This window comes from Aspergillus lentulus (assembly GCF_001445615.1).
Source record: "Aspergillus lentulus DNA, contig: Alt12, strain: IFM 54703, whole genome shotgun sequence".
In the NCBI taxonomy this organism is placed as follows: domain Eukaryota; kingdom Fungi; phylum Ascomycota; class Eurotiomycetes; order Eurotiales; family Aspergillaceae; genus Aspergillus; species Aspergillus lentulus.
In genome coordinates, this window is record NW_028322115.1 from 193,913 (window position 1) to 219,227 (window position 25,315).

At 50.4% G+C, this 25,315-nt stretch overlaps 12 protein-coding genes across 12 annotated transcripts; 9 read left to right on the forward strand and 3 right to left on the reverse strand.

Annotated features, from left to right (window-relative positions):
• Positions 1–349: 349 nt before the first annotated feature.
• On the forward strand, positions 350–1,102 carry ALT_6021 (N-terminal protein methyltransferase; the record flags this gene model as incomplete). The annotated part of the gene is made up of 1 exon (XM_033555733.2): positions 350–1,102. The coding sequence occupies one exon, from the start codon at positions 350–352 to the stop codon at positions 1,100–1,102; it is 753 nt and encodes a 250-aa protein (XP_033411624.2).
• Positions 1,103–1,772: 670 nt separating this feature from the next.
• On the forward strand, positions 1,773–3,316 carry ALT_6022 (SET domain-containing protein; the record flags this gene model as incomplete). Its single annotated transcript, XM_033555732.2, has 6 exons — positions 1,773–1,871; positions 1,936–2,514; positions 2,570–2,627; positions 2,678–2,740; positions 2,788–2,899; positions 2,950–3,316. 6 exons carry the CDS (start codon positions 1,773–1,775, stop codon positions 3,314–3,316), a joined length of 1,278 nt encoding a protein of 425 aa, XP_033411623.2.
• A 94-nt stretch (positions 3,317–3,410) lies between these two features.
• Positions 3,411–4,540, reverse strand: ALT_6023 (type I glyceraldehyde-3-phosphate dehydrogenase; the record flags this gene model as incomplete). Its single annotated transcript, XM_033555731.2, has 3 exons — positions 3,411–3,613; positions 3,663–4,347; positions 4,415–4,540. 3 exons carry the CDS (start codon positions 4,538–4,540, stop codon positions 3,411–3,413), a joined length of 1,014 nt encoding a protein of 337 aa, XP_033411622.2.
• Positions 4,541–6,807: 2,267 nt separating this feature from the next.
• ALT_6024 (uncharacterized protein) lies at positions 6,808–8,039 on the forward strand (the record flags this gene model as incomplete). Its single annotated transcript, XM_089600011.1, has 3 exons — positions 6,808–6,985; positions 7,043–7,137; positions 7,575–8,039. The coding sequence occupies 3 exons, from the start codon at positions 6,808–6,810 to the stop codon at positions 8,037–8,039; spliced, it is 738 nt and encodes a 245-aa protein (XP_089455473.1).
• A 1,400-nt stretch (positions 8,040–9,439) lies between these two features.
• On the forward strand, positions 9,440–10,351 carry ALT_6025 (uncharacterized protein; the record flags this gene model as incomplete). Its single annotated transcript, XM_033555728.2, has 2 exons — positions 9,440–9,583; positions 9,653–10,351. The coding sequence occupies 2 exons, from the start codon at positions 9,440–9,442 to the stop codon at positions 10,349–10,351; spliced, it is 843 nt and encodes a 280-aa protein (XP_033411619.2).
• Positions 10,352–10,806: 455 nt separating this feature from the next.
• On the forward strand, positions 10,807–11,550 carry ALT_6026 (uncharacterized protein; the record flags this gene model as incomplete). Its single annotated transcript, XM_089600012.1, has 4 exons — positions 10,807–10,950; positions 11,006–11,173; positions 11,249–11,287; positions 11,350–11,550. 4 exons carry the CDS (start codon positions 10,807–10,809, stop codon positions 11,548–11,550), a joined length of 552 nt encoding a protein of 183 aa, XP_089455474.1.
• Positions 11,551–12,874: 1,324 nt separating this feature from the next.
• ALT_6027 (uncharacterized protein) lies at positions 12,875–13,207 on the reverse strand (the record flags this gene model as incomplete). The annotated part of the gene is made up of 1 exon (XM_033555726.2): positions 12,875–13,207. The coding sequence occupies one exon, from the start codon at positions 13,205–13,207 to the stop codon at positions 12,875–12,877; it is 333 nt and encodes a 110-aa protein (XP_033411617.2).
• Positions 13,208–13,878: 671 nt separating this feature from the next.
• On the forward strand, positions 13,879–14,644 carry ALT_6028 (type 1 glutamine amidotransferase domain-containing protein; the record flags this gene model as incomplete). The annotated part of the gene is made up of 2 exons (XM_033555725.2): positions 13,879–14,200; positions 14,265–14,644. The coding sequence occupies 2 exons, from the start codon at positions 13,879–13,881 to the stop codon at positions 14,642–14,644; spliced, it is 702 nt and encodes a 233-aa protein (XP_033411616.2).
• A 912-nt stretch (positions 14,645–15,556) lies between these two features.
• On the forward strand, positions 15,557–16,355 carry ALT_6029 (putative oxidoreductase, short-chain dehydrogenase/reductase family; the record flags this gene model as incomplete). Its single annotated transcript, XM_033555724.2, has 2 exons — positions 15,557–15,919; positions 15,978–16,355. 2 exons carry the CDS (start codon positions 15,557–15,559, stop codon positions 16,353–16,355), a joined length of 741 nt encoding a protein of 246 aa, XP_033411615.2.
• A 641-nt stretch (positions 16,356–16,996) lies between these two features.
• On the forward strand, positions 16,997–18,450 carry ALT_6030 (questin oxidase family protein; the record flags this gene model as incomplete). The annotated part of the gene is made up of 4 exons (XM_033555723.2): positions 16,997–17,197; positions 17,257–17,411; positions 17,465–17,592; positions 17,657–18,450. 4 exons carry the CDS (start codon positions 16,997–16,999, stop codon positions 18,448–18,450), a joined length of 1,278 nt encoding a protein of 425 aa, XP_033411614.2.
• Positions 18,451–18,615: 165 nt separating this feature from the next.
• ALT_6031 (MFS transporter/GAL4/fungal specific transcription factor domain-containing protein) lies at positions 18,616–22,936 on the reverse strand (the record flags this gene model as incomplete). The annotated part of the gene is made up of 7 exons (XM_033555721.2): positions 18,616–19,740; positions 19,795–20,460; positions 21,191–21,310; positions 21,378–21,467; positions 21,517–22,167; positions 22,231–22,761; positions 22,811–22,936. 7 exons carry the CDS (start codon positions 22,934–22,936, stop codon positions 18,616–18,618), a joined length of 3,309 nt encoding a protein of 1,102 aa, XP_033411612.2.
• Positions 22,937–23,501: 565 nt separating this feature from the next.
• Positions 23,502–25,021, forward strand: ALT_6032 (anhydro-N-acetylmuramic acid kinase; the record flags this gene model as incomplete). Its single annotated transcript, XM_033555720.2, has 4 exons — positions 23,502–23,539; positions 23,616–24,442; positions 24,511–24,881; positions 24,944–25,021. The coding sequence occupies 4 exons, from the start codon at positions 23,502–23,504 to the stop codon at positions 25,019–25,021; spliced, it is 1,314 nt and encodes a 437-aa protein (XP_033411611.2).
• Between the last annotated feature and the right edge of the window lie 294 nt (positions 25,022–25,315).

Sequence of the window (25,315 nt, forward strand, 5' to 3'; positions counted from 1 at the left end):
AGTAAGATCACATATGCTTTAAACAAGCGTTCTATTCGGTGATCTACAAAGCAGTCGGAGGAATATATACTGTAGCACATTGTCCGCAACTCGGCCCATACATAGCATTAGTGTTAGGACACGGGGAGAACACCTCTCACGTACTCGGACAAGAATCATACAAGCAAGTATCTACCTAGAATGCCAACAGGTATTTCGACCGAGCACCGAGGTCGACCGCACAGGTTGGTTGCTGTCACTCCAGAAATACGTGGTGATAACAATCACGTGATTGATAGCTCCCCACCACCATTTTTGCTTCTTAGGAACGGCCAAAGGACATTCGAACAACTTCACCAATTGACCAATCATGTCGTCCTCTATGGCAGCAGCAAAGCAGGAAGGCTCGAAGGAGCAGCCCGAATCGACTCCGGATTCGAAGATCGATCACGCAGCGTCACTGAAGTATTGGAACGATGTCCCTGCTACCTCCAACGGCATGCTGGCCATGCTCGGCGATTATCCGTGGTATTCCCGCATCGACCTACGAGGATCGAGGGCCTTCTTGGCCAAAGTGCGTCGGCTTTTACCGTCCTGCAGCACAGAAGGCAAACTCAAACTTGGGGTGGACTGTGGTGCAGGAGTGGGACGGATAACGGATGGGTTCCTCAGCCAGGTCTGCGAGGTTGTGGATGTGGTGGAACCGGTCGCGAAATTCACCGAGGTCGTGCGCAACTGCTCTCTGAAGAAAGATGGTACCGTCGGGGATATCTACACTGTTGGGCTTGAGGACTGGAATCCGGAGAAGAAATACGATTTGATCTGGACGCAGTGGTGCGTGGGACATCTGACGGATGCGCAATTGCTTGAATATGTCAAACGGTGCCGGGCTGCCTTGACAGAGACTGGCATTATGGTGGTCAAGGAGAACCAATCTACGGATATCAACGGCGAGGACATGTTCGATGAGGTGGACAGCAGCGTCACCAGGACCGATGAGAAGTTCAAGAAGATCTTCAAGGAGGCTGGAATGACCGTCTTCCTCTCGGAGATTCAGACGGGATTCCCGAAGAACTTTAGGCTGTTACCGGTCAGATCTTACGCGTTACGACCCAATAGCTGAGCTCTTCAGTCAAATCATCTCAACGTCAATCACGCTGCCGGTAAAGCTTGCCCTTTCCACTTGCTCGCAACATGGGACGTCCGGTGGAGGATCGCTTCGAACTCAAACTCAGGTAACACGGTTCAGTCTTGCATGCGGTGGAAATGAGACTACGACCGGGTTGTACGACTTCCGAGGTTGTTCCTGGTCAATCCGGCCAGTAGGCACCTACCATACCCGGACTATCTTTAACGAGGTTGATCAACATATTGTTGATGGTACTCAAAGACCAATCTTCTGTCATGATTGTGATACAGAGTACCATCCACTCACACATAATCGGAATGATCCACGTTCCGCATGGCCAACTGCGGAAGCTCGCATCGTGTGAGAAAGGCGCCGGAAACTACTTACGAATTAAGGCTATTAAGACTCATTGATCCATTTTGACTGAGGAACGAATCTTAGAAGCCTTGCTGATATCAATGGACAACAAATTGGGTTCAGGAGTAGACTAATGCACGCCGTAATTGTAAGGCAAAAATCACGTGACTTGACGCGTCGCGCGACATGTTCTGCTGTCGAAAGCAACTGCCACAAACAAAGCAGCAAGTATATGGACAACAACCCCGTAGGACATAATACTCAAACAATGGCACACACAAAGCTAGGTAAACACCATACTGACTTCATGCGATGGGCCAAATCCCAAGGGGTCAAGATCAATGGCGTCACGCCCGCGCACATACCCGGCCGTGGGTCGGGGATGATCGCGACGAGAAATATAGAGGTGCGTAGAGACGCGGCACTAAACCTATAGCATTGATGGCTGACCGTCATAATCCATACGTCAGGAGGGTGAGGTCATGATCACAGTCCCTTTGGATCTGATGATCACAATCGATTCCATCCCGGCCTCCTTCATCAAACAGTTTCCTACTGGGGCGTCGATTCATGGAATCCTTGCCGCATTTCTGACAGAGGGAGATCATGGATTCCTGAAGAGATGGGATTTATGGCGCAAAGTCTGGCCATCGCGCAAGGACTTTGAAGACAGTATGCCCATCCTGTGGCCGGAGAATTTACGGAGGTCGAACTCCGAGTTTCAGCAGATTCCCTGCGAGGGGCCCTTTCTGCTACCTCCTTCAGCTTCTGGCATCTGGAACTCATTTGAAAGCAACCTGAAAGATAGAAAATTTGAGTCCAAAAGCCAGAACCTGCTCGCGCAGCAGGAGAAAAGACTCCAGGACGCATGGCGGAACATACTCACCGTGTTCCCTAACATGGATTGGGATAAATTCTCCTTCCACTGGTTAGTTCTGAATACAAGGAGCTTCTACTACGTCAAGCCCGGGCAAGAGCCTCCTGAAGACTGGAATGACGCCATAGGCCTTGTGCCATTTGCAGATTATTTCAATCATTCGGATGATGCTGTCAGTGCATCTTACGCTAAGGTGTCGCAACCGGTGAAGCTAATGCCATGAGCAGGATTGCGAGGTTGTCTTTGATGGAGCCAAGTACACCTTTACAGCTTCTCGTCGATACGGTAGGACTATGCCGATACCGTCAAAGTGTACATCTGACCCGGTAGATTAGAGAAAGGAGAGGAGATCTTCATGAGTTACGGAGCTCATTCCAACGACTTTCTTTTTGTCGAGTGTAAGTACACTTGTCTCTACGGGACCCGCAAAGCTGACCTGAAGAAGATGGATTTTTCCTCGATCAGAACGAGTCCGACGTTATATTCCTGGATGATATCATCTCGAGTAACCTTTCTGAAGCGGAAAGGGAAGAGCTTGCCTCCCAGCAAGGACTAGAGTAAGTGGTCGCCATATCATCTGCGCCAGCCTGCTGATCAAAAACGGCAGAGACTACCAACTCACGCCTTCTGGCGTTTGCCCTCGCACGATTAACGCGGCGTGTGTTAAGTACATGCCGTGCAAGGATTTTCAAAATTACGTACAAGGTCGAGAAACTAAGGCATTCGACACGCGGAAAACCTGGAATATTATCCGCGAGTGGATTGAAATCTACCTCCAAGAGAGCAATACGACAATAGAGGGTCTTGAATCACTAGGAGCCCAAAGCGAAGAGCAAGATGGTCACAAGAACAAGGTAGCCTTACTTCGAAGGAGGTGGGAGCAGGTCAGGGTGATGTGTCAGAATGCTTTGGATAAAATAAACGCAACTCAGCTAGAGGCACGAGCGAACATCAAACAAGCGAGCTACACTTGATCGCCATTCATTTATACTTTGAAACCACCAACGCAAGAAAACAATCAATAAAGACGAAGCAAGCCGATTGCCAATACTCCTCTCCAGGTCGAGGTCACTTCCGAGCATCCACACTGGCGATATGGGCCACCAGATCCAGCACTCGACGACTGTATCCCCACTCATTGTCATACCAGCTCACCAGCTTCACGAAATTGGAATTCAGCGAAATACCGGCCTTGATATCGAAGATGGACGAGTGTGGGTTTCCGATTATGTCCTTGGACACGATATCATCCTCGGTATAGGTCAGAACACCTGGACAGCAGTTAGATATGCTTCGGCACGAATGGAAGACGGGTCCTACCCTTAAGAGACCCATGAGCGGCCTCCGTGATCGCAGCTACAATCTCCTCATAAGTCGCACTCTTCTCAATCCGGCACGTCAAATCGATGACGGAGACATCCGAGGTTGGCACCCGCAAAGACATGCCAGTGACCTTACCCTGCAGCTCAGGGATCACCTTACCAACCGCCTTCGCCGCACCAGTGCTGCTAGGGATGATATTCTCCGCGGCTGCACGCCCACCCCGCCAGTCCTTGGACGAAGGCCCATCAACCAGCTTCTGCGTCGCAGTGTACGCATGGATAGCAGTCATCAGGCCCTCCACGAACCCGAACTTCTCATTGATAACCTTGACCAACGGGGCGATGGCGTTCGTGGTGCACGATGCGTTAGACACCACATCCGCCGTGCCGTCGTATTTCTCCTCGTTGACCCCCATCACGTACATCGGGGCATCAGCGGACGGGGCGGAGATGATGACTTTCTTGGCTCCGCCGCGAAGATGCGCTTTGGCTTTGTCGACTGTCGTGAAGACGCCGGTGGACTCGATGATGTACTCGGCTCCGGTTTCGTGCCAGGGGATGCTGGCGGGATCTTTCTCCGCGTAGAACTTCACCTTGCGTCCTTGGATGGTGAGGGAGCCCTCGTCTTGGGAGATCTCGTGCTCGAAGCGGCCGTGGGTGGAATCATATTTGAGCATGTATTGCTATGTCGCACATTCCCTTGTTAATGGATCGCGCTGTAGAGACTTGGTTAGGATGAATCCGACATACCGCATACTTGGGATCGATAAACGGGTCGTTGACAGCAACGACCTCGACATCGTCATGGGAGAAAGAGTTGCGAAAGACAATGCGACCGATCCGGCCGAAGCCGTTGATGCCAACTTTCACAGTCATCCTCAGTTGAGTTGTTGAATGAACAGGAGTGATGAACCTTGCTGAGTTTTGGGGCTTCATGTAGTGGTGTAGCTGCGATCATTTTATATCATTGTTCAGCTATCAGGTGACGTACTCTACAATGCATACTATTATTATGAATATGGTCTAAAGGTGACAGAACGTTGTAGAGCATCAGCTCCTAACAAATAGGGTAGTTCGGTGAGCCCGCAAAGTCGACATCCAGGATAGAATGAAATCGCCATTGCCAACGATGCTGTTTCACCAATCATTGAGCTGTAATGGACAAATTGACCATAATTTAATTCACTGGAAGTTTCCCATCTGACTAATATCCAACGAAATCATTATATCCGCACACCGACTTCTTCTTCTAGGCCTCTTGCCACTTCATAGACGTAGTTAGCTTCCCTTGTTTGTCGCTAGGGGCGATACCCCGGATATACAGTGCCGATAGTTTCATCGACGTCATTGGAGGGCATGTACTAAATTGCGCCGTCAATCACGATGTGCGGAGTGCGTTTAATCGTTGTGGCATGGTCGTATTCGGGATATGTGACTGTGAGTCAGCACTCTCTCGGTGACAAGATTCGTATCTCGGTGGCGGACTGCATACTTCCATTTGTCAGCTTTATATACATCAGCCACGATTCCGTAATTGAACCTGGAAAGGTTTATTGGTGTGGTCAATCTGACAAGAGAGCATCTTCTGGTATCACGGGATGAGTCAGATCAGATGATCGACCACCAGGGCTGATGGAAACGCCGGCAGCAAGAAGACATTAGTTGGCAACAATTCGAGCCAGAATCGCTCTTTGTCCTGACAGGGACAGTTGCACCCGCGCACCTCGAACAGCCGCTTTGCTGTAGGTCATCGCCTATATCCATATGCTCATGCTAGGACCCTACGAAGAGTCGTAGAGACTTGAATGGTCGCTGACTCCACCCGCCTCTAAAGAAATATGTTGCAATGAATCCGGAGGTTGTTAGGCTGGAGGCAAGCGACTCCCAAACTGCCTGTAACCTCTTGACTCCTCGAGGCCTGATGCTTGATGTACCGCATCTGTTCAGCACATTCGCTTTACGGTGTCATTTCGAGTCTCATTGCTGAGTCCGCATCTCAGAGGTAACGAGGAGGAAGCACTTAGCAAAGCTCATATCGAAACTTATGGTCGTTTAGCTTTTGTATGTCAATATTGCTGTTACGGCTTCTTGCAGGTATTGTAAGAGGGCTATGAGCCTGACAAGTTGACCTGTCATTGATTGCCCTTTGGCTCAACGTCCCCGACCTAGTTACAGGCAAAGTGCCTGTGGATGCTAAGAAAGTTATCGAAGTCCCATGGAGTCCTCTACGCCGATGACTCAGTATCGATAAAAAAGGTGGCGGCGAAAAGACAGCCTAAAAAGTGTCAGCAACCCCACTGTTTGATAGCTTTCTGTCGCAATCAAATTTCGGTGTTAGGAAGGAGAGTTTACACCAGAGATTCAACACCAGCATCGTGAATTTAGCCAATCAAGGAAGGATGGCAAGGCGAATATAATGCTGGACTCGAGGCCCTGCCTGAGTGCATCTTCCCCCTTTTTCTCGTGCGAGAAAACCCTACGAATATAACAATGCCACCAGAAGGGGTATCTTGCTTCCCTCTATTCCGCATTATATGTCTTCACCCAGCTGGACAAGCTATGGGACGCATCCCCATGCTTAACTCTGGAATTCAGACATGGACGGGCGCTCCTGTAAATAAGAAACATAACACTATATAATTAAAAGTTTCATTAGTTGTTGGTGATCCCTTAGATTCAGCTCTCCATGCAGGCCAGCGGTCAGTGGTCTTGTTTAGAGTATGACTTACTTTACTTCTCTAGGATTGGGAATCAGCTTGTAGGTGTTAGGTCATGCAGCCCCACAGACTATTTGGCACGGGGGCCTTAGAATTGTCTTAGCTAAGATTAATCAGCCAGTGATATCAATGTTTGCCATTTAACATCGACCACTTATGCAGCAGAACGTGAGCAGCTTGAATGCTTGCTTTGCCCTGGGAAGGGGATGGCTGCAATAGCGCCTCTGCTGTGTAACGTGTAGTATATCCCCTTGCTTCCCTTTAGCCCACGCAGCAATGTGATAAACATGAGCCATATGTAGATCCCCTGTGGCTGGAAGACAGGAATACCATTTAAATGCGACGAATGCCTTGCTAATAGCGCACTCTTACACTACTGTACCAGCGGAGTCCTACAAAGTCAACTTATCTATCCCAATTACCACAATGAAGTCCATTCTTGTCCTTCTCCCTATTATCACGCTCGCCGTGGCCCAAAACCTTGACTCATGCTCTGGCAACGTGAAATGCTGCGCGGGAGTAACGCCATACTCGGCATTGCCAGAAGACATTCTCGCCGAATATGGAGTGCGCCCTAATCCTAAAGCCAATATCTGTGGAAATGGTAATTACGGCTTAATCGCGTCTAAATTGAGCATTAACTCATGATGGATACTCGTAGGCACTATGGTCGAGGATCAGTTCGATGCTGATATCTGTAAGTCTGTGGACCACACACTCCAGTGCTGTGACCCACGCCAGCCGGATGTTCAGCTGGTAAGCATATCCCTTTCAATTCCATACATTGCTTGAAGCTATGCTAATATGTAATTAATGGTGGATAGAACGAGGATTTGACATTTGAATGCTACGATATCTAAAGCACTCTCATGGATGCCATCGTCTAAGGACTGGAAGCACGGAATACCCATTAACAGGGTCTATGGGCGGTCTCAGGAACCACCTTAGCTTAGGAAGACACGCTTCAAGAAGCAGAAGATCGCCGATATAAGGTTATGAGAACGTACCCTACCAGTATAATATTACCTAGCCTGCTGCACAATCAATGACCCGAACAGTTGGATCTCTCCCGCCGTGCTAAACCAAGGTTTCCCCACGAGAATACTACAACGCCATTTCATCTTAGGTCAGTGGTAGTGGATGACTAGAGAGCCATCTTAATGTATATAACAAGTTCCATTGACGGCGCATAGACGATCCGATATCACAAGCTTATTGAAATCGTTCGTTACCCTCTTAACATGAAGTCTTTGAACTATGCCCGATTGCGCCTTTATGGTACATTAGAAATGGGAAAGGTCAAGTCACAGAAGTTAGGCCAGTTGCTCTCCATCATCTTCGCTACAGATGAGGAGAATAAGGGGGAGGAGCCGGTTCGTACGGCGGAAGCTGCTCTGGCTCATCCTGATCCGGTAATCGTCCGTCTGGGAGTGTTTCGACGGTTTGATGATGGAACTGACTGGCCTCGTTCTGGGTCTCGTTGTTCATCAGAATCATTGAAGGCCGAGGTGAATCCGGCCGTTGCACACGCGGTCGAACACGAGAAGGTCGTGGATATGCTGGATTTGGGGGTGCTGGCATGCTGGCATCATCATTTTGAGTGTTTTGCGTTGAACAATCGTGCCGCTGTATATTCGGTGGTAATGATTCTATCATGATTCTCAGGAGCGGTGGTGACAATGGCACTGCCCTTGAAAAGCCGAACATGCTGAAATGTTTGAACTCGCGCGACTTGTTTCTGTACCAGAAAATTCCGAATGCAATGCACCATAGACATCCGACTCCAAAAAGCACCAGTCCCACGATGTCTTTTGTTGAGTAGTGGACGTTTCCATCGCTTCCTCCCTCATGTCGTTTCACCCATATTGCTGGTCCCATGAAGTTGTCTGGTTCTATCATCCAGACCGGGGCGCAACGATGATGAGTGCAGATGGAAAGTCATCGAGACATCTGGTAGATTTAAGTGCTTTGAGACCCTTCGTATCCGGGCGCAACATCGTTCACTTCCCTGAGCAAATCGTAAGAGTTTTAGGTCTGGCCTTATATAGCTCAAAGTCACCAGACAAGCCACATCAATACGAGCATAGCCCACCACCAGCCACACAATACCATTGCCACAATAGGCAGATTCAAGGGCGACCACAGAGAGATTAGAGCCCGAGTTTTCATATGAAGGCATCAGCTGTATCGAAAACAATAGGCTCCGAGCAAGTCGCAGGATTTGGTGGCAGTCCGCGCTGATGCCGATGCTTTTAATGATAGTGTTGAGAATACCGTGGATGTTGATGTCCACGGTGAATGCTGCGGAGGGTGCTGGATTGCAAGTTCTGTGCTCAAACCTAGATTGTACAGGACTGGAAGTCGCATCGACAAGGCAAAAGCCTACTCTACATGAATAAACCATGTCTCTCTAGTGAAGGTATCGAGCCCGTGCAACTATCCCGGGACTGCCGGTGAGGCCATGGTATCGGCTTTTTGTGCAAGAAACAAAGACTGCATACTTTTTAACTGGAATTTACTCCTGGAGCTTAATCCTGATTTCCGGACCAAAAATAGTCTCCAATGTGGTGTCAAGTTGCAGAAAGCGACTATTCACTAATCTTGGCAACCACCAATTCTCCCTGTGAGAATCCTTCAACATTAGGGATTGAGGTGATATCATGGACCACTTGACGACCACAAGCCGGGTCAAGTCTTTCATAGAGAAATTACGTTGTCCTCCTTTGTCTCTCTTTCACCGACGAGGACGGCATGTATGAGTCTTTGGATAATGAAAGACTAATCTAGTGTCTCTTTGTCTGATCCGGTATCATAGTAGGTTCTTAGTTCCGTGGCAACGGAGACTCGAGTTAAACTTCCTTTGTTCTCGAGGACGACACTGGTCAAGGGCTGCTCAATTGAGGGAGCTTGTATGTCGTCTCCTTTCAACTAGGGATCGATTACCTGTTGTCATTCATCCGGTGATTCTGCCAACACGGTATATAAATGACCAGGCAACCCAGCCCCGAAGACAATCGCCCCCCGAGGCTCTTGGACGAACCGACAGAACCCAATCAAGATGAGCGACTTCAAATTCGACGGCCACAAGATCGACGTGGATCTCATTGCATCCATCACCAAAATGTTGGATGCCAACGGAATTCCCAATGTCATGTGGGGCCCTTACGTTTTGGAACGGTATGGAGCGGATCTTTGGATCCAGGTGAGTTCTGTCCCAGCACAGTCTAGATATCCGGGGCTGAGACACTAATAACCCGTGAATCCATTACAGGACCTTACTTTTGTTATCCCTGACCCACACATCGACAGAGCGCGCGAGATCCTCCTCGCAGCCAACTTCCCTCCCTGCCCCGAAGGGGACGACTGTCACCTCGTCCAGCCAATTTGCAGACTCCCGCATTCCTACGCGCACTTCATCCTTGACGCCAGGGGCCCAGAACCCCACGACCACAACGGCAAAACCGGGTTTTGGCATCCGTTTCGCCTGGAGCTGCACAAAAAGTCTCGACTGCTGTGGGCGTTGCCGGACATCCCACTAGGCGCGCCAGCCCCGGATGATCCCAACTACATGCTGGTCACCGATGATCGGCTCGACGAGTATAATCCAATATCAAGGACAGGCCGAGTGCCACATACTCACTACCCCGTCAAAATGCCCACGCTTCCGCGCTACGCCGAGTCGTTAGCCTATGGCTATCTTCGCGAGCGGAGTCCTGGGGGTGACCAGCGCAACCGTCGAGCAAGGTTTTTTCTGCGTGAGATGACCTACATTGGTCTGTACTCCAAGCTGGAGCCGGCTGATCTTGAACCTCGCATTCAACGCTTCTGGGCGCTTCGGTACCACCCCGACGGTTATCACCCACTGTTTCGTTATAGCACCGCACTGGCGGCGGAATTGAGGACTGCAAATTTCTTCCCCCAGGAGGAGGAAGAAGGAGAAGTACAGGAGAGCGCCAGTGGGAAGACATGATTCTGATGCTGGTGCATGTTGGTTAGACTTTCCTATTCATTGTAGTCCTTTGCCTTGACTTATTCTCAGCTTTGAACTAAAGGTTACTATTTTTATGTCTGTTACATCGCGCCCCAATACATTGTTGATTCTATTCAGATTGATGTTTAGCGAAACAGGAGTGGCGAATAAAGAGAAGACGCCGGAGAGGCTTTGTTTGAGTGAAACACTTCTTTATCCTCCTGCTGAAAATCCACTCAGACCAGAGGTGCCAGACTGGTTTCGCTTTCTATTCACAATGAGCTTGGTTGTACAGGCGTCTCACCTCCATACTACCACATTGTAGATAGGATGAATAGCAACGCGGTAAGAGACACATCAAGAAGGCATGATCTCCTGTAATAAAGAGCAGATGGGATCGTCTAGGTTTATGGGATTCACAAGCAAGCGTTGAACTGCGAAAGGTCTAATTCATCATGGAGCATCTCTCAGAAGCAGCCCGCACTGTTATTACCGCACTACAAGCTCTACCAGAGGCTCCAGAGCTACAACGAGCTAACATTGCCATAATAGGGGGTCTCGCACTTCAACACCACGCTCCAGGCTACCGGCCAACAAAGGTAAGTTGGTATCCTTGGTTTCGTTCACCAACCCTGCTCCAAGCTCACCCTCCAGGATGTTGATATCCTAATTTTTGATCGGGACCATCCCATCTGTACTCTGGATGTCCGGGCTAGATTAGCCTCCCGCTTCCCGAACGAGTTCGAGGACGTACCAGAGCCAGTATCCTCCTGCCTCAATATCCCGGACACGATCAAAGTGGACTTCATCCCACAGGAGTTGGTAAGCTCGCTTGAATCTTCAGTCAATCTTTTCTCTCCCATTATAGATAACAAAGGCTGATCAACACACTAATAGCCGCCATACCTTCCGGCTGACGCGGCAACCCTGGGGGAGGTAGACCCGAACCATCTTCCTTTTCTTCCCCTGGTGGACCTCCTTGTCTACAAAATCAACAGCTGTGGCATGCGGCCACACCTGAAAAGCAAAAGCAAGATGCAGAGGACGCGCAAGAGCTAGTCAACATCCTGTCTTCGCAGGGGACCATTACCCTTGATGACTCGCAGAAACAGGCTGTCTTGTCGGGTTTAGATGAAATGTTAGAGTATTCCGAGGAGGATAGAGACTGGTGGGAATCTGCTCTCGGGCTGAGCGACTGAACGGCCGAACGATGGTCCTAAACATGTTGTTGAGGGGATATATGTACTGACAGAGAAGATGAACAGGAGAGCACATGAGGAAAGACATGATTCTGATACTAATACGTGCCAGTTAAACTTGTATTCATTATAGACTTTTACCTTAACTGGTTTTCAGATCTAAACTATAGGTTACTATTTTTATATCTTTTATGTAATGCTCTAATACATTATTCATTCTTTTTAGATTGATGCTTAGAGGAGAGGAGAAACAGGAGTAGTGGTTAGAGAGAAGTCACTAGAGAGGCTTTATTTAAAAGACTTCATTATCCTGCAGTTGAAAATCCACTGAGACCGAAATCACTAAAGGTGCCAGAGTGCTTCGCTTCTGTTCTTTACAAATTAGAGCGCCGTAGAGATGTCTTATATAGACAATGCCAGACACTCCCTGCGATATTATTTGCCAAATACCACCTCAAATTCGGTGCAGGCATCATTGGGACCGCCGTCGAAAGATCATCCAAGCTATTCGAGAAAATATATGCCTCATATATCCAGAAAAACTCAACTTGTTGGGTGGTATGATCTCTGAATTCACATATTGGGCTGTCTGCCTGTCAGAATCCATGTTGCTGCCTACCTGGTAGGGGTCCAGCAGGGTCCCTACCCTGGGAGAAGATCTCGCTGTCCCCTCGTTCAAGTTGACCCTTACAATAATTTGAGTCCCGTTTGATTCCACTGTATCGACTCGTTCGCTTCCCCACTGTCTTCTTTCTCTTACCTGAATTTTTTTTGTATCACCATTCAACATTGTCGGCTTTCCCAAATGGACCATCTCCGTGATCCTCAGCTGAGCTCTCTGCCTAGAGACATACCTTCTACCGCAACGATCGACTATGCTCGCAGAGATCAGGGAGGTACACGCCAGTCTGTCGCTCGGGGCGAATCAAAGAGGTTCGAGACATGGCCTTCAGTAACAGGACCTGGGTCGTTACCAGCCGATACTGTGCTAACTCCGCTGTGCTCTGCTGCTATCTTAATGATCAAATTATCTACCTGCACCAGTACTCCCGAAGCCAGTAGTTTTAGGATATAGATCTCTAGTTAAAGAACATAAAAAAAGGAATGGAAAGGCGAAGCGGAGAACTTCATCCTGCAAACCCCATAGTTTTCTCTCTAAACTGGAGATCTATACCCTTGAAGAGAATCCACACCACTATAATAGCAACGATTGGTCAAGCGACAGATAAGATAATCCATCAGGGACATTAGGCCATATGTTTCTCTACACACAAATAAGTCACACTCTGTACTAGAGAAAGGTGAAAGGTTAAACTCACAATACTCAGAAGTTGAAGGCAGGCTTCACGATCTCCCCAATCAGGAAAATAGGTGACTTGTTGCTGAAGCGAGGAACATCGCCCATGATTTCTGCAGTCTCGGGGCTCGCAAATGCATTCTTTATGCCCTCCTCGCTTTCCCAGAAGACTTCACTGCCAAAGGCATACAGGGGCTTGGTACCATCCAGGCCTGGAACGAACCGGGTGACGGACCAACCCTTGAGACCAAACTTGGACCAGTGCTTCTCAATGAGCGGCATGTGATTCGTTGTGTAGTAGTCGATGTCGTACTCGGCGTCGGCATCGTTGGGGAAAACGACGGTAATGCTGAAAGCCATGTTAAAGACTCGATGGATATCAGTTCAGATAGCTGAAAGGTAGAGAACAGGCAGGAATGAGGAACGCTAAATAGAGAGTAACTGAACAGTGTTTACAGACTTAAAATCTCGACTGGGTGATCTGGGGAACCACAATTATGTATGAATCTTATTTACCCGCAGGCCGGGGCCTGGTGTTTAGACATTCTATCGCCGTCAAAGTCCATGCCCCAATGGTCAGCCCATATTCGGGGACTTTCCGCTGGTTCTGCAAGCCACAATCTTCCATCCAAAACAAGGTTACCGAGCCATGGAGACATCCTCTGTGGAATGCATTGACTGTGAAAGGACCAGGAAACAGAGATTACAGTACTTGGCTGGTCCTATAGGTGCGGACCTTGACTATTACCGTGTTTTAACTCCGGTCAGCAGCAGAAACATCAATAGGCGTGATCATTGCTTGCCAATTCTCGCGGCGGAGCGGACAACGTGCTCAGCCATCTACGTGATGGCGTATCTACTTAGAACGTGGAAGAGAGGACCAAACTATACATATGATGATGTAACCGATAAGTTCTGTAGATATAAGATTTCGTCACCGACCTTTCCTGCGACATTTTGATTGCGATAGATACTCTTGCGTCTTTTCATACACGAAGCTTGGGCAGCCTCTACCATCAATCGATTCAACAATGTCTGCTAAGCCAAAGTTTCTCTTTGTCCTCTCTTCTCAGAGCAATCTCCCCACTCGTGGCACGCCGACGGGATGGTACCTTCCAGAATTTGTTCATCCCTACAATAAGCTCGCTCCACTGTTTGAGATCGTCGTTGCATCTCCCCGCGGTGGTGAAGCGCCGCTCGATCCTTACTCAATTGAAGCCACCAAAGAGGATCCTGAGTGCGTGGCTTTTCTCAAGGAGAAATCGGATGTTTGGAAGAATACCCTGAAGCTTGAGTCCCTTCTGGGCAAGACCTCAGAGTTTGCCGGGATCTTTTTCGTGGGTGGCCATGGTCGTAAGTCGACATCTATTCTCTACTCCTGCGCCTAGGCAACGGCTCACTAGCCAACCTCTCCTAGCAATGTTCGATCTAGTCAATGATGCAACTTCTCATGCCCTGATCCGTGAGTTTTACGAGAACGGAAAAGTCGTCTCTGCCGTCTGCCATGGCCCGGCAGCTCTCGTCAACGTGAAACTGTCTGATGGTAGCTACTTGGTCGCTGGTCAGAAGGTCACCGGGCTCTCCGACGCTGAGGAGGAATTTATGCAATACACCAAGGATATGCCATTCCTGTTGGAGTCTGATTTACGCAAGAACGGTGCACTTTACGAAAAGGCCGACGACCTCTTTGGCGTAAAGGTCCTTGCTAGCGGTAAGGACGGGAAGTTGGTCACTGGTCAAAACCCACCCAGTGCTACTGTGATCGGCGAAGCCTTGATTAGAGCTGCTGGAGTCTAAGGCCAACTCGGCTATATGGATAGATGCACCATAAATAAAAGACGTTGATGATTGTCTCATTTGAAAGTAAGAGATTTGTTGCAATGACCCGCAGTCCTTTGATATCGCCACTCATGAGGGTGAAGCCCCACAAATCCAATGTACAATAACTAGACCAAATATCGTTCGGCCAATAACGATTGAAATATAAGCACATTGCATGGGGATCATCCGAACCAATGATAGGCAAGCTGTAAGCACCTTGCATAGCTGTAAGCCTGTTTAAGTCTAATTGGTTTAGCCACTTCGTCTCTGGATTGGTGAGATAGCGTTCATCCCAACTCAAAAGCCGCAAAACCCGATTGCCCAATAGCGAGAGTGGAACGGAGTAAACAAGGACCACTACTCTCAAACTGCGCTGTCCGGTCTTAAAAATCCTTCGACAAGAGAAATAGGTTCCTGCTCCGGGATATGCTGCAGATAGACGTCACTACCACCCAGGTGAGAAGGGAAAAAAGGTGCAAGAAGCATAGAACTGCCGTATAAGTCCCAATCATCTCTGTAGAAAGTGCACTTGACGTTTCGTATGACTTTTTACCCCACTACCAGGGACACTCAAGCACGCGTTTTGCTGTAGCCGCCTATTTTCGGATTAAAAATAGGGAACAAAAGACCCGCACCATTGTAGTCCTGAAGAAGCGGGTGCTGCACGACAGGCGTGGACGCTCCTCTCAGAATCCACTATCCAATGCAGATGAGGTGGCACGGTGTCACGGTGATTAGTCCCCCGAACAAGGAGAAATATGTCCGAGTCCGAGGTTGCCGAACTACCTAAATATTTGCCTTGCTGCTGGGCAGACGGGAATTATCTTTCATTCCTGCAGAGTCGACATACCTTCCTACGTGCAAAGTCTTCGACATCCTACTCTCACCATGACTTTATCCGGCCGTGTTGTCGTCGTTGCCGGCGCATCCAAGGGCATCGGCAGAGCCATCGCCCTGCGTGCCGCCGCCGAGGGAGCCAGGGTGGTCATCAACTACATGACCGATGTCAAGGGGGCCAACGCCCTGGTTGCCCAGATTGGAAGTGATCGTGCCATTGCCGTGCGGGCGGACATCTCCAAGACCGCGGAGATTGACGAACTTATCGAAGCCACAGTAGCTCGGTTCGGCCGGATCGATGTCTTGGTCCCCAATGCGGCCTATGTGCCTGAGAGCGACGTGCGGAGTGTCACGGAGGAGGACTTTGACCGCGCCTTTGCTGTCAACGTCAAGGGGCCTTGTTTCCTCGCGAAGGTTGGTGCACCCGTGTAAGCCTAGATTCAGGGACGGACGCTAACACCACTCCTCGCAGAAAGCCTTGCCTCACATGCAGCCGGGAAGTACGATCATTTTCATATCGACGGACCTTACAGATGCGTCTTCCGTGCCAACACATTTCCTTCTTTACGTATCGACCAAGGGAGCGATGAACCAGATGGTCAAGGTCCTGGCGCGGGACCTGGCGGGCGCGGGAATCCGCGTCAACGCCGTTTCCCCAGGTGCGACGAGCACAGTGTCCTTCCACAAGGCCCAGGACGAAGCTCATGCGAAAATGATCGCGAGTCATAACCCGTTCAACCGAATTGCCGAGCCGGATGAAATTGCCGCAGCGGTTAGTTTGCTGTGGGGGAAGGATAGCGCTTGGATCTCTGGCCAGGTTCTCAGAGCCAATGGTGGTAGTGTCGTCTGAAGTGGTGGATCCTGGCATGTAGAGGTGGTACGAAATGATCCTAAGGGCTGCAGATCAGCGTAGAATAGAATACACTAGACTAGAAGTGTGAGGAAATTTGCCTGTCCATCTGATGTATATCCATTGTTGCCATGGTGTTTAAGCCAAATATCTCAATACTTATAGTACCTTTCCTTTTCCCGATTGTAGAGTAGACGTCATTACTTGCCAGAAACATCATTTGCCTAGCACGTATGATTCGTTCTGATGAGTCTTCAGGTCACTAGAGATATTTTCCCATTGGAGCAGAGAGTCACGTTTGTGGAACAAGTCGAATATCATGAGATCTCTTGCTTCCTCACCGGCTCGGACTTTGAGAGTTCCTAAGCCCGAGATAGGGACATCCGACGGACCTCCAACAGAGGATGATCGTCAGAGTCTGCTGCACAAGACCAAATGCTTGCTTGAGATTGTCGCTGCAGCATGTGGGTGGGTTGGTAACAACGGGGAGACTTGATCAGGGAGAACGAGAGGTATATAAACGCTGACATCAACAGGTAGAAGAACGTATTATTTAAACAGACATATTCAGCAATATCTTTAGAAACTCAACAGTCCAATTTACCATACGCAAAGCGTATCCAAGCGTCCAGATTCAAGCAATGACTCCCAGCACTAGCGAAAAGTCAATCCGACTGCCTCCCGCGTCCCGCTTAAGGGACCTCCCGCCGGTCCCTGTTTACGACGTGACCAAGTTCCCCGATCCGCGAACCCAGAAGCTGCGAAGCCTCCTTGAACAAGGTCATGTTACGGTTGCGCCGCTGCGTGACCCGGAACTGATCCTGCACAGTCACCTGCCGCATGTATGTTCTTTGTCCTAGACATATGGTCATGAGAGTTCGTCGGTTGACTCTGTTCTCAGCTCCTTGGCTCTGCGTATGCTCTGGGTGCCAATAGCGACCAATTGACCAGGACATATGAACATGAAATCACCGAGTTGGTCCCTATTGCCCGAGGGTTCATACGAGGCGAGGCCATTTCCAAGGAAAACTGGAGGGACTTTTGGACTCGTAAAGAGTATGTTGCCTTGGTCCCTACAGGGAGGAACAAGTTACTCACTATCCAGCTAGGTACACTGTGGCATACCAGGACTTCTTCGATAAAGAAATAAAGGAAAAGCAGGGAGACTGGGGAAAGGTGCTTGAGGAGTATCTCTACTCCGGCACGGAACCACTGGTGAACGGCTGTACCGGAGGCTGTATGTGATCCACTCTCGTCTGATACCAGGGACCACAAGTGTGGCTGACCGGGGAGCGAAATAGTGGGCCACCCATTTATCCATCTCGCCTATGCGTACGAGTCCCGCAGCAAAGAGGTAGCGTCGCAAGCCCTCAGTCAGGCGTGCACGGAGTACAATCCTATGCATACCGTCCTTGACAAGGCGCCTCCTGACACATCGAAGTATAAAACGACTTCCCTGGCCGAGGTCTTTGAGAAAGTGCGGCAGGATCCACGACTGGACGGCGTATTCTCCGAGCCTGGCATCGGCAACCTCGACGTCCTTTACCAGGAGCAAAACATTGCTGTCGTGCTGGAACACTGGAACGCCTGGGAAGTCACCGACCTCCTAGCCCAGTTCGAAGAATGCTGCGACCTGGCCGTCCTGGTGGCCCTGAGCAATGGGAACCCGCGGGACTCGTTTGACTTTTTCAATGTCCACATCATGACTGTTGCCCACGCGTTGCGAGTGTTGTGGCATTACTTCCCCCCTGACCTCCGCGCATCGATCTTGAAACAGTATGCGCTCTTCGGAATCATGACCTACATCTGCCAGTTGCGGCCGCGCTTCTCCCTCGACTGGATTGAGGCCGTCGAGCTAGACGGCCGGGACTGGAATTGGGTGGTTGATACCGCATTGGCGCACAAGTGGGCTCTGGATGCCCATTTCTTCAAAGTGGTGCGGGCTCCGAAGGTCTTCCAGGAGACGTTCGGTCGTAAGGATGACTTCTACCTCAAGGCGGCCATCAAGTATGTGACTGAATTCGATGGATGGGAGGGATACGGCGAGGGTGTTGCGGGTTTCATTCCGAGCCGAGATGGATATAGACCCGAGTGATGGTTGCTTGGATGACGACTGGTAGTAGAAGAGATAGCTACGAAGAGCATGTTGTTCACGTTACCATCTCTGTATAGATGAGCAATTACAGTAGTACAAGATCCTAGACTCCATGGCCGAGCCAGATCCCTTGATTTCAGCGGCTGAGTGTCGTGAGATATTATGCTAGGTTAGCCCACAGTCAAAGATCGCTTGCAGCTCATAGAAGCGGTCGGTAAAATCCCCATACTGCGCCCAGGCGCTGGCCTCCTGGTCTTGTAGTTGAGTAAGCTCCTCCGCTGTTAAACTCGCCTCAGGTACAGGAGGTAGAGACTCCGACAGGACTGGGCCCTCGGGAGACGCCATGCCTATATAGATGTGGGAATTGGGCGCTAGAAGCCCTGTCGTGTCGGAGTCGACCAGCTTTTGTCGCGCAGCTCGCGCGTTGTCCATCAATCTCTCCATTGGCGCCAAAAGCCAGTCATAGTGTGTACCAACAGCCGGCTGCTGAAAGAGGTCATAGCTACGCTCAAGCGTAGGCCAGTATCTGTCTATCACCCATCGGTCAGTACAGACGCAAACCTCGGTCATGGCGACAACCAGCGCATGCCAGGGAAAGTATAGCAGCTCGAACCAGCGCCAGGGCTGTGCTCGAGGATCGCTGAACATTCTCTGACGTCGTTCTAAAATGTCGGCTGCGAGGGCGAGCATTTGGGGCACTGGTAGCTCCGCAGGGACAAAGGTCGGACTCCTCTGGAGGGGCCGGAGAGCGATAAGTTGCAGAACGGCAGATATCTGCTCCTGAATCTGGCTCATGAACCAGTGGAACGAGACATTTTCGGGGTCACAGCCGACCAGCAGCTCCTTCGTAGTACGACGGAAGTGGTCCACCGTTTGCTGTCGCATATGGACGTCGGTGATTCCCGGTTCGGCAAAGTTGGATAAGTCCAAGGTACGCAGAGCGCATTGGCCATGCGCAAACATAATGAGAAGGGTAGCCTCCGTGGGCCCGCTTTGCGCAGCCGGTAAGGGATCCTTCGAGTCGAATCCAAAATCATCATCGTTGATGTTCGTGAGGGAATGTGTCTGAATCCACGCAGACCGCATCATGCTTTCCGATCCGCGGTTTAGCGATGCCTCAAGGTCCAACCAGCCGATCAAGTGCCACAGGCGGCGGCGCATCTCGCGTTCAAACGGCGTTACTGGAAAAGGGGGGTCGGTCATGTGCAGCGAGAGTGCTTGCGCTATGCGAAGGGCTACGCTGAGCATCGTCCAGACCTTTCGGCTGGTATCGTGTGTTCTTGCAGCCACCTGCACCAACAGTTAGCGAACCTCGCAGTCTCCCCGCCACGGCAAGGCACTGACCAATGACAGGACAAATGCCTGCAATACTGCCAGATGGTTTGTAACCAGGAAGTCGACCTTTGCGAGGGCTGCCTTGGTTTCATCATTGTACCTTGCCAGTACCGTCTCTTTCCTCTCGGCCAGCAGAGCGAGACATTGGTCTTCGGCCAGGGTCGAGCTGGCCATGTAGAACACGGCAGAGGCCAGAGCCGCAGGTACCGGATGCCCCGGAGCATAGTCCAAGTAGGGCTTTCCCTGCAGGAGATAGGCGCACAGAGATGGCCGGTGCAAGATCTTCAAGACCGGGTCAACTTGGCGAAGAAAGATGTCGACGAGTATCCTCCGACGCACTGGTTCCGAAGGTAGCCCCGGGTGATTCTCTGTGTCTCGTTCTCGTCTGGCCGTTTCCGACTGCAATTTTGGCGATCGTCCACTCCTAGCTATGGTAGTATCTCCACGGCTGCTGGACACATCTTCCATTTCTCTTTTGGAGTGGGTAAATTCCTGTATCATCTGCTCTAGCTTCGCTACACGATTGCTCAGGTCTTGCTCTCGGCTTATTGTCTGCTTTCCCGACCGGCCGCGAGGCCACCGCGGCCTCTCAACAGCAACACATGAAATCCCATGCTTTAAACAGTTTGTGCAGGGGCTCTTCTTGTCGCATTTTACTTTGCGGCGCGTGCAGGCCTGGCAGGTTAAGCGGACAGCCAAAGCGGGAGGCATGACTGGAGTCGTCACTGGATATTGAGCTGGACTGAATTAAGGTAGCTTAGGTCGCTGCCGGAAATAATGAATAATACATAGAGTGTGGATTAACTTGCGTGATTCGTGAAATTAATTAGTCGTCTAGAGTTGGGTGGTAGATTAGGGAGAAATCAATTGCCACAAGGGTCTTGATTTTTGCCCCCGCAAAATGGAATTGCATCAGGCTATTTAGGTTTTAAGGGGTAAGGGCATGGAATAGTAGAGGCGAGTACTCTAGTACTAGTAGTACGTACCTGTAAGAAGAGCAGAGTCACGTGACAGTTGGTATCCAGCTTGGCTGACTTCACTTATTGGTGCCTAAGGCATAGTCATGGAGCTTAGTAAGCCTGGACGTCCAGACACCTTAGGCCCAGGCCACCTTATAGTGCCTGAGGCAGTAGCGCTCCTCAGCCCGTGATAAATAACTGTTAGAAAATAGAATACTGCTATGATTACAGATATGAGACCCTATCCTGACTGGGATATAGTCCGGACACCCTTTTGGCCTAGTGGTATATTATTCTGATAATAACTCATCCGCCTCCCTAATCCCTATGCTGTACTACTGCCTGTACATGCAATGCAGCTGGTCCATTGGAGCGATCATTGTAGTGTCTTCAATAGACTTGAGGGTTATCTCTCAAGCTGATGGCTTCCCATCGTGATATAATACTTCAGCAATACCAGTAGTCTCCGAAAGACCAAGGATCCTCCGGGCATCCTCAATAGGTATATTGTACGGCATCGTCTTCTCCTTTTTGACTGGATCACCACCCGCAGCGAAGATGACATCCTGGAAACCAAAATATTAGCCTACTGGGTTTGTTTCTTTTATCTTCATGGCAGGCCGTGGTACTCACAAGCTCCTCGAGACTCCTCTTTCTTGTTTCGACTAGGAAAAAGTAGATGATGGGTACGAAGCAGGCATTCAAAATGGCAAAAATGATATACTAGACGCACGTTAGATGGCCATCGGTAACGGAGAAGTAGTGGTCTTACCGTCTTCCAGCCGATATTCTGGAAAGCAGGCGGGATAATCATGACCACCACAAAGCAAAACAACCAGTTGCCAGCGCTGGCAAAGGCATTCGCCTGGGCGCGGCATCGCAGCGGTGCAATCTCAGCACTGTACAAAAATGGTCCACCCACCCAGGCAAGGCCAAAAAAGGTGTTGAAGAGAAAGAGGAATCCAGCAGCGGTCAGTTGGCAGGTGCGCGAGTCCGTGCTTTGAAGCCCAGCGATCACGGCAAAGCAGCAGGACATGCCGACTGTAGTCCACAGGAAGGCTCGACGGCGTCCAAGGCCTTCTATGAGTAGAACGGACAGAAGTGAGCATGCAGCATACTCCAACCCTCCCATGGCAGCGATGAGGTGGGATGTGCTGGCAGTGAGGCCGAACGACTCCTGCAGAATCTTGTTGGCGTACGTCGAGACCAAGTTGATCCCAGATAATTGTTGTGCAGATTGCATGAAGAATCCAATAGCGACTCGATGAAACATCTTGGTCTTTCCATTGGCCAGCATTTCTCGGTAGGAGAATGGAGCGAGTTCGCTCTGGGCTTCAAAAGAGGCAATGATTGCACCGCGTTCAAAGACCAGCTCCGGGTGGTCGACGGGCAGGTTTCGAAGCTTTGACAGGTTGTGTGTGCCCTGCATCATTGTACGGTCAGCGAGAGGTCTTCACCACCGTCTGCAAAAGAACGAGATACACACCTCTTCAACTAGACCGTGTTTGATTAACCAGCGAGGGGATTCGGGAAGAAAATTGATGAATATGAAGACGATCAAGGCCGGAAAGAGCTGGATGCCGACGGGTGCCCGCCATTGCGCTTGACCCTTTACAAAGAAGAAGCCATAACCAACGAGCTGGCCACAAGCAACGCCAAATGTCTGTAAACCACCCTCAATCATGACCCAACGCCCGCGACTATGCGCTTTCGCACACTCCGACTGCCATGACGGCACCGTGGCTACCTGTAAACCGAGCCCAATGCCGCTGAGGACGCGACCCAGTGTCAGCTGAGATAGAGCCCAGGCACTGGTCTGGAGCGTGCCGCCGATCAACATAAAGAACATGCCGAACCAAACGGTCAGACGACGACCGAGGCGATCGCCAAGGTCCAAACAGGCGAGAGCACCGACAAGCGCACCAAGTTCAAAAGAGGCGATCACGATGCCCTGGATGTTGGCGTTGGTCATCTCGGGAAAGACAGATGTGAAAGACTCCTCGGTAATGAGACCGCCCTATTTACTCTTAGACCGGGCGCGTGTCAACATTGGGAAGGCAGCATACCATAACGCTCATGTCGTAGCCGAAAAGCCAAAATGCACATGTCGCAATGCCTGCAACGAGAAAATTGAGCGTCAGACCCGACGCGCCCATGTGGGTGGTGTATCTGGTCAATGGGAAGATGGCCATGATTGCGATAGACACGACGGGATTTTGACCCAGGACATGTCACAGAGCAGCAACTGCCCCTCCTGCTTGATTCCAACCAACCTGAATTTATAGATTTTCAGAATCTGGGGTTTGATGATGGACCTTAGTGCCAAACCCCAGGCCAAGCAAGGTCCGGGGAGTATAAACTATAAAATCCCCGGAAGGCATGCAGCTCCGAGAAGGTTGGATATCGCGGAAGGCAATCATCCCCGAGAGTAGATCCACCTCAATTTGTCTCCACAGCTCCATGCTGACTTTGATTAGGCTCGAGACTCTCAAAACAGAAAACCCCTATAGACATCTGCAAGACTGCACCGGCGGCGAGAAGGTTAAATGCGGGGAATGGCAGTAGGAGAAACGACGCTGTCTCCGGAAGGGAACCAAGTCCGATGTGCCCGTTGTTCAAGGTGAGTGTGTGAGGTGGGGGCCTGATTTCATCGAGGTTTCTCCCGGCAAGATATATAAAGTATGCGCAGCATCGTCATGTCCTTTCACTCCATGATCCGTGGCTTAAGTTACACATTCCTTGACGCTGCACCACACGATGCCTTCCGCTTTGAACTACTCCGGCGGCATCCCACTGTAAGTGTTCATACCTGTCAAATGCACTCGACGCTTTGTCCTCAACATTGCTGACATGTGACTCAACTCCCAACAGTTCCCTGAAAGTCATTGGGCACAATGCAGGAACATCCATGGATGGGGTCGACCTCGTCCATGTCCACTTCACCCAGGACAGCCCGAGAACGCCGTTAAAGATGCAGCTCCTGCACTATGGAGAATTCCCGATGCCTAAGAAACTCAAGGCAAGAGTCATGAAGCTCATCAAGGAGAACAAGACGACGCCCGAGGAAATGGCCATCGTCAACATCCAGCTGGGGGAGGTCATTACCGACGCCGTCAAGTGGTTCGCGCAGGAGAATAACTTCAGCCTGGCAACGGATGTCGATCTGATTGGTGGCCAGGGCCAAACTATCTGGCACCTACCCCTACCGGAGCTCTTTGAGGGCATTCAAAGCCGAGCACATCTCGACATGGGTGAGATTGCCGTCATCGCCGCGGGCACGGGCGTCACCTCGCTTGGGAACTTTCGCGTGTCAGATATGGCACTCGGCCGACAAGGCTGCCCGCTATTTGCAGCGCTCGACTCCCTCCTCCTGAGCCACCCGACGCTCAATCGTGCTGTGCAGAACATTGGCGGCATCGCAAACTTTTCCATCTTACCCCGAGGCGCTGTCGAAGAGTGTTACGACTTCGATACGGGACCTGGCAACGTGTTTATCGACGCTGCGGTGCGGTACTTCACCAACGGTCAACAGGAATATGACAAGGATGGTGCCATGGGCCAGAAGGGCAAGGTGGACCAGTCTGTTGTAGATCGAGTGCTGCAGGGGCCGTACTTTGTGCATGATATACCCAAGACTACTGGCCGAGAGACGTTTGGGGATCGGATGGCGGAAGATATCTGCGATGAGATGCTGGCGCGTAAGTCCGACCACTCCAATGGATACTATATATATATATTGTTTCAGCTGACAGAAGGTGCATTGCAGGGGGCGCTACGCCAGAGGACTGTGTCGCCACGATAACTCGCATCACGGCCCAGTCGCTGGCCGACGCCTACGAACGCTGGGGTCCGCCGGGGGGCGTCGACGAGATCTACATGGGTGGCGGTGGGTCGTATAACTCTAACATCATCAACTACCTAAAGGAAAGCATGCCCAACACACGGATTGTTCCCATCTCCGAGATTGGGATTCCTATCGGCGCAAAAGAAGCTCTCGGCTTTGCGCTACTGACGCATGAGTGCTTCGTCGGACGACCCATGATTGTGCCCAAGAGGACCGAATCGGACCGTCCAGGGGTGGTGGGCCAGATCCAGCCGGGCAAGAATATGTACCGAATCCGACAGCATGTTGCTCAGGTAAGTTGAACATTACAGAGCTATCCAGCTATCCAGCAACGTGATACTGACGTCGACGACAGTTTTGGGGAGACTTTCCGGAGGAGGAGGTGAAATGCACAACAGAGATGATTCTTCTCCCTTCTCTGTGCAACTCATAGCATAGCTGCTCGCCACAGAATGGAGGAAATAACGAGGTTAAAGGACTAATGTCTACAGTTAGGTACCTAGTTAAGTCGCTCAAGAAATGATTACTGAGACCTCTTCAGAACTAAACTTACACCTTTAAGCATAAATACTTCTATACAAGTAATCTATACCTACTCTTGGCCTTCTGCATGTCACTGGCCCGTTCCCATCCCGGAATAACCCCGCCATAGCTGTAATCCGGGGTGCAGCGACTCACAGATGAAGCATATGCACAATGATCTATCGCCTATGAATTATATTCATTC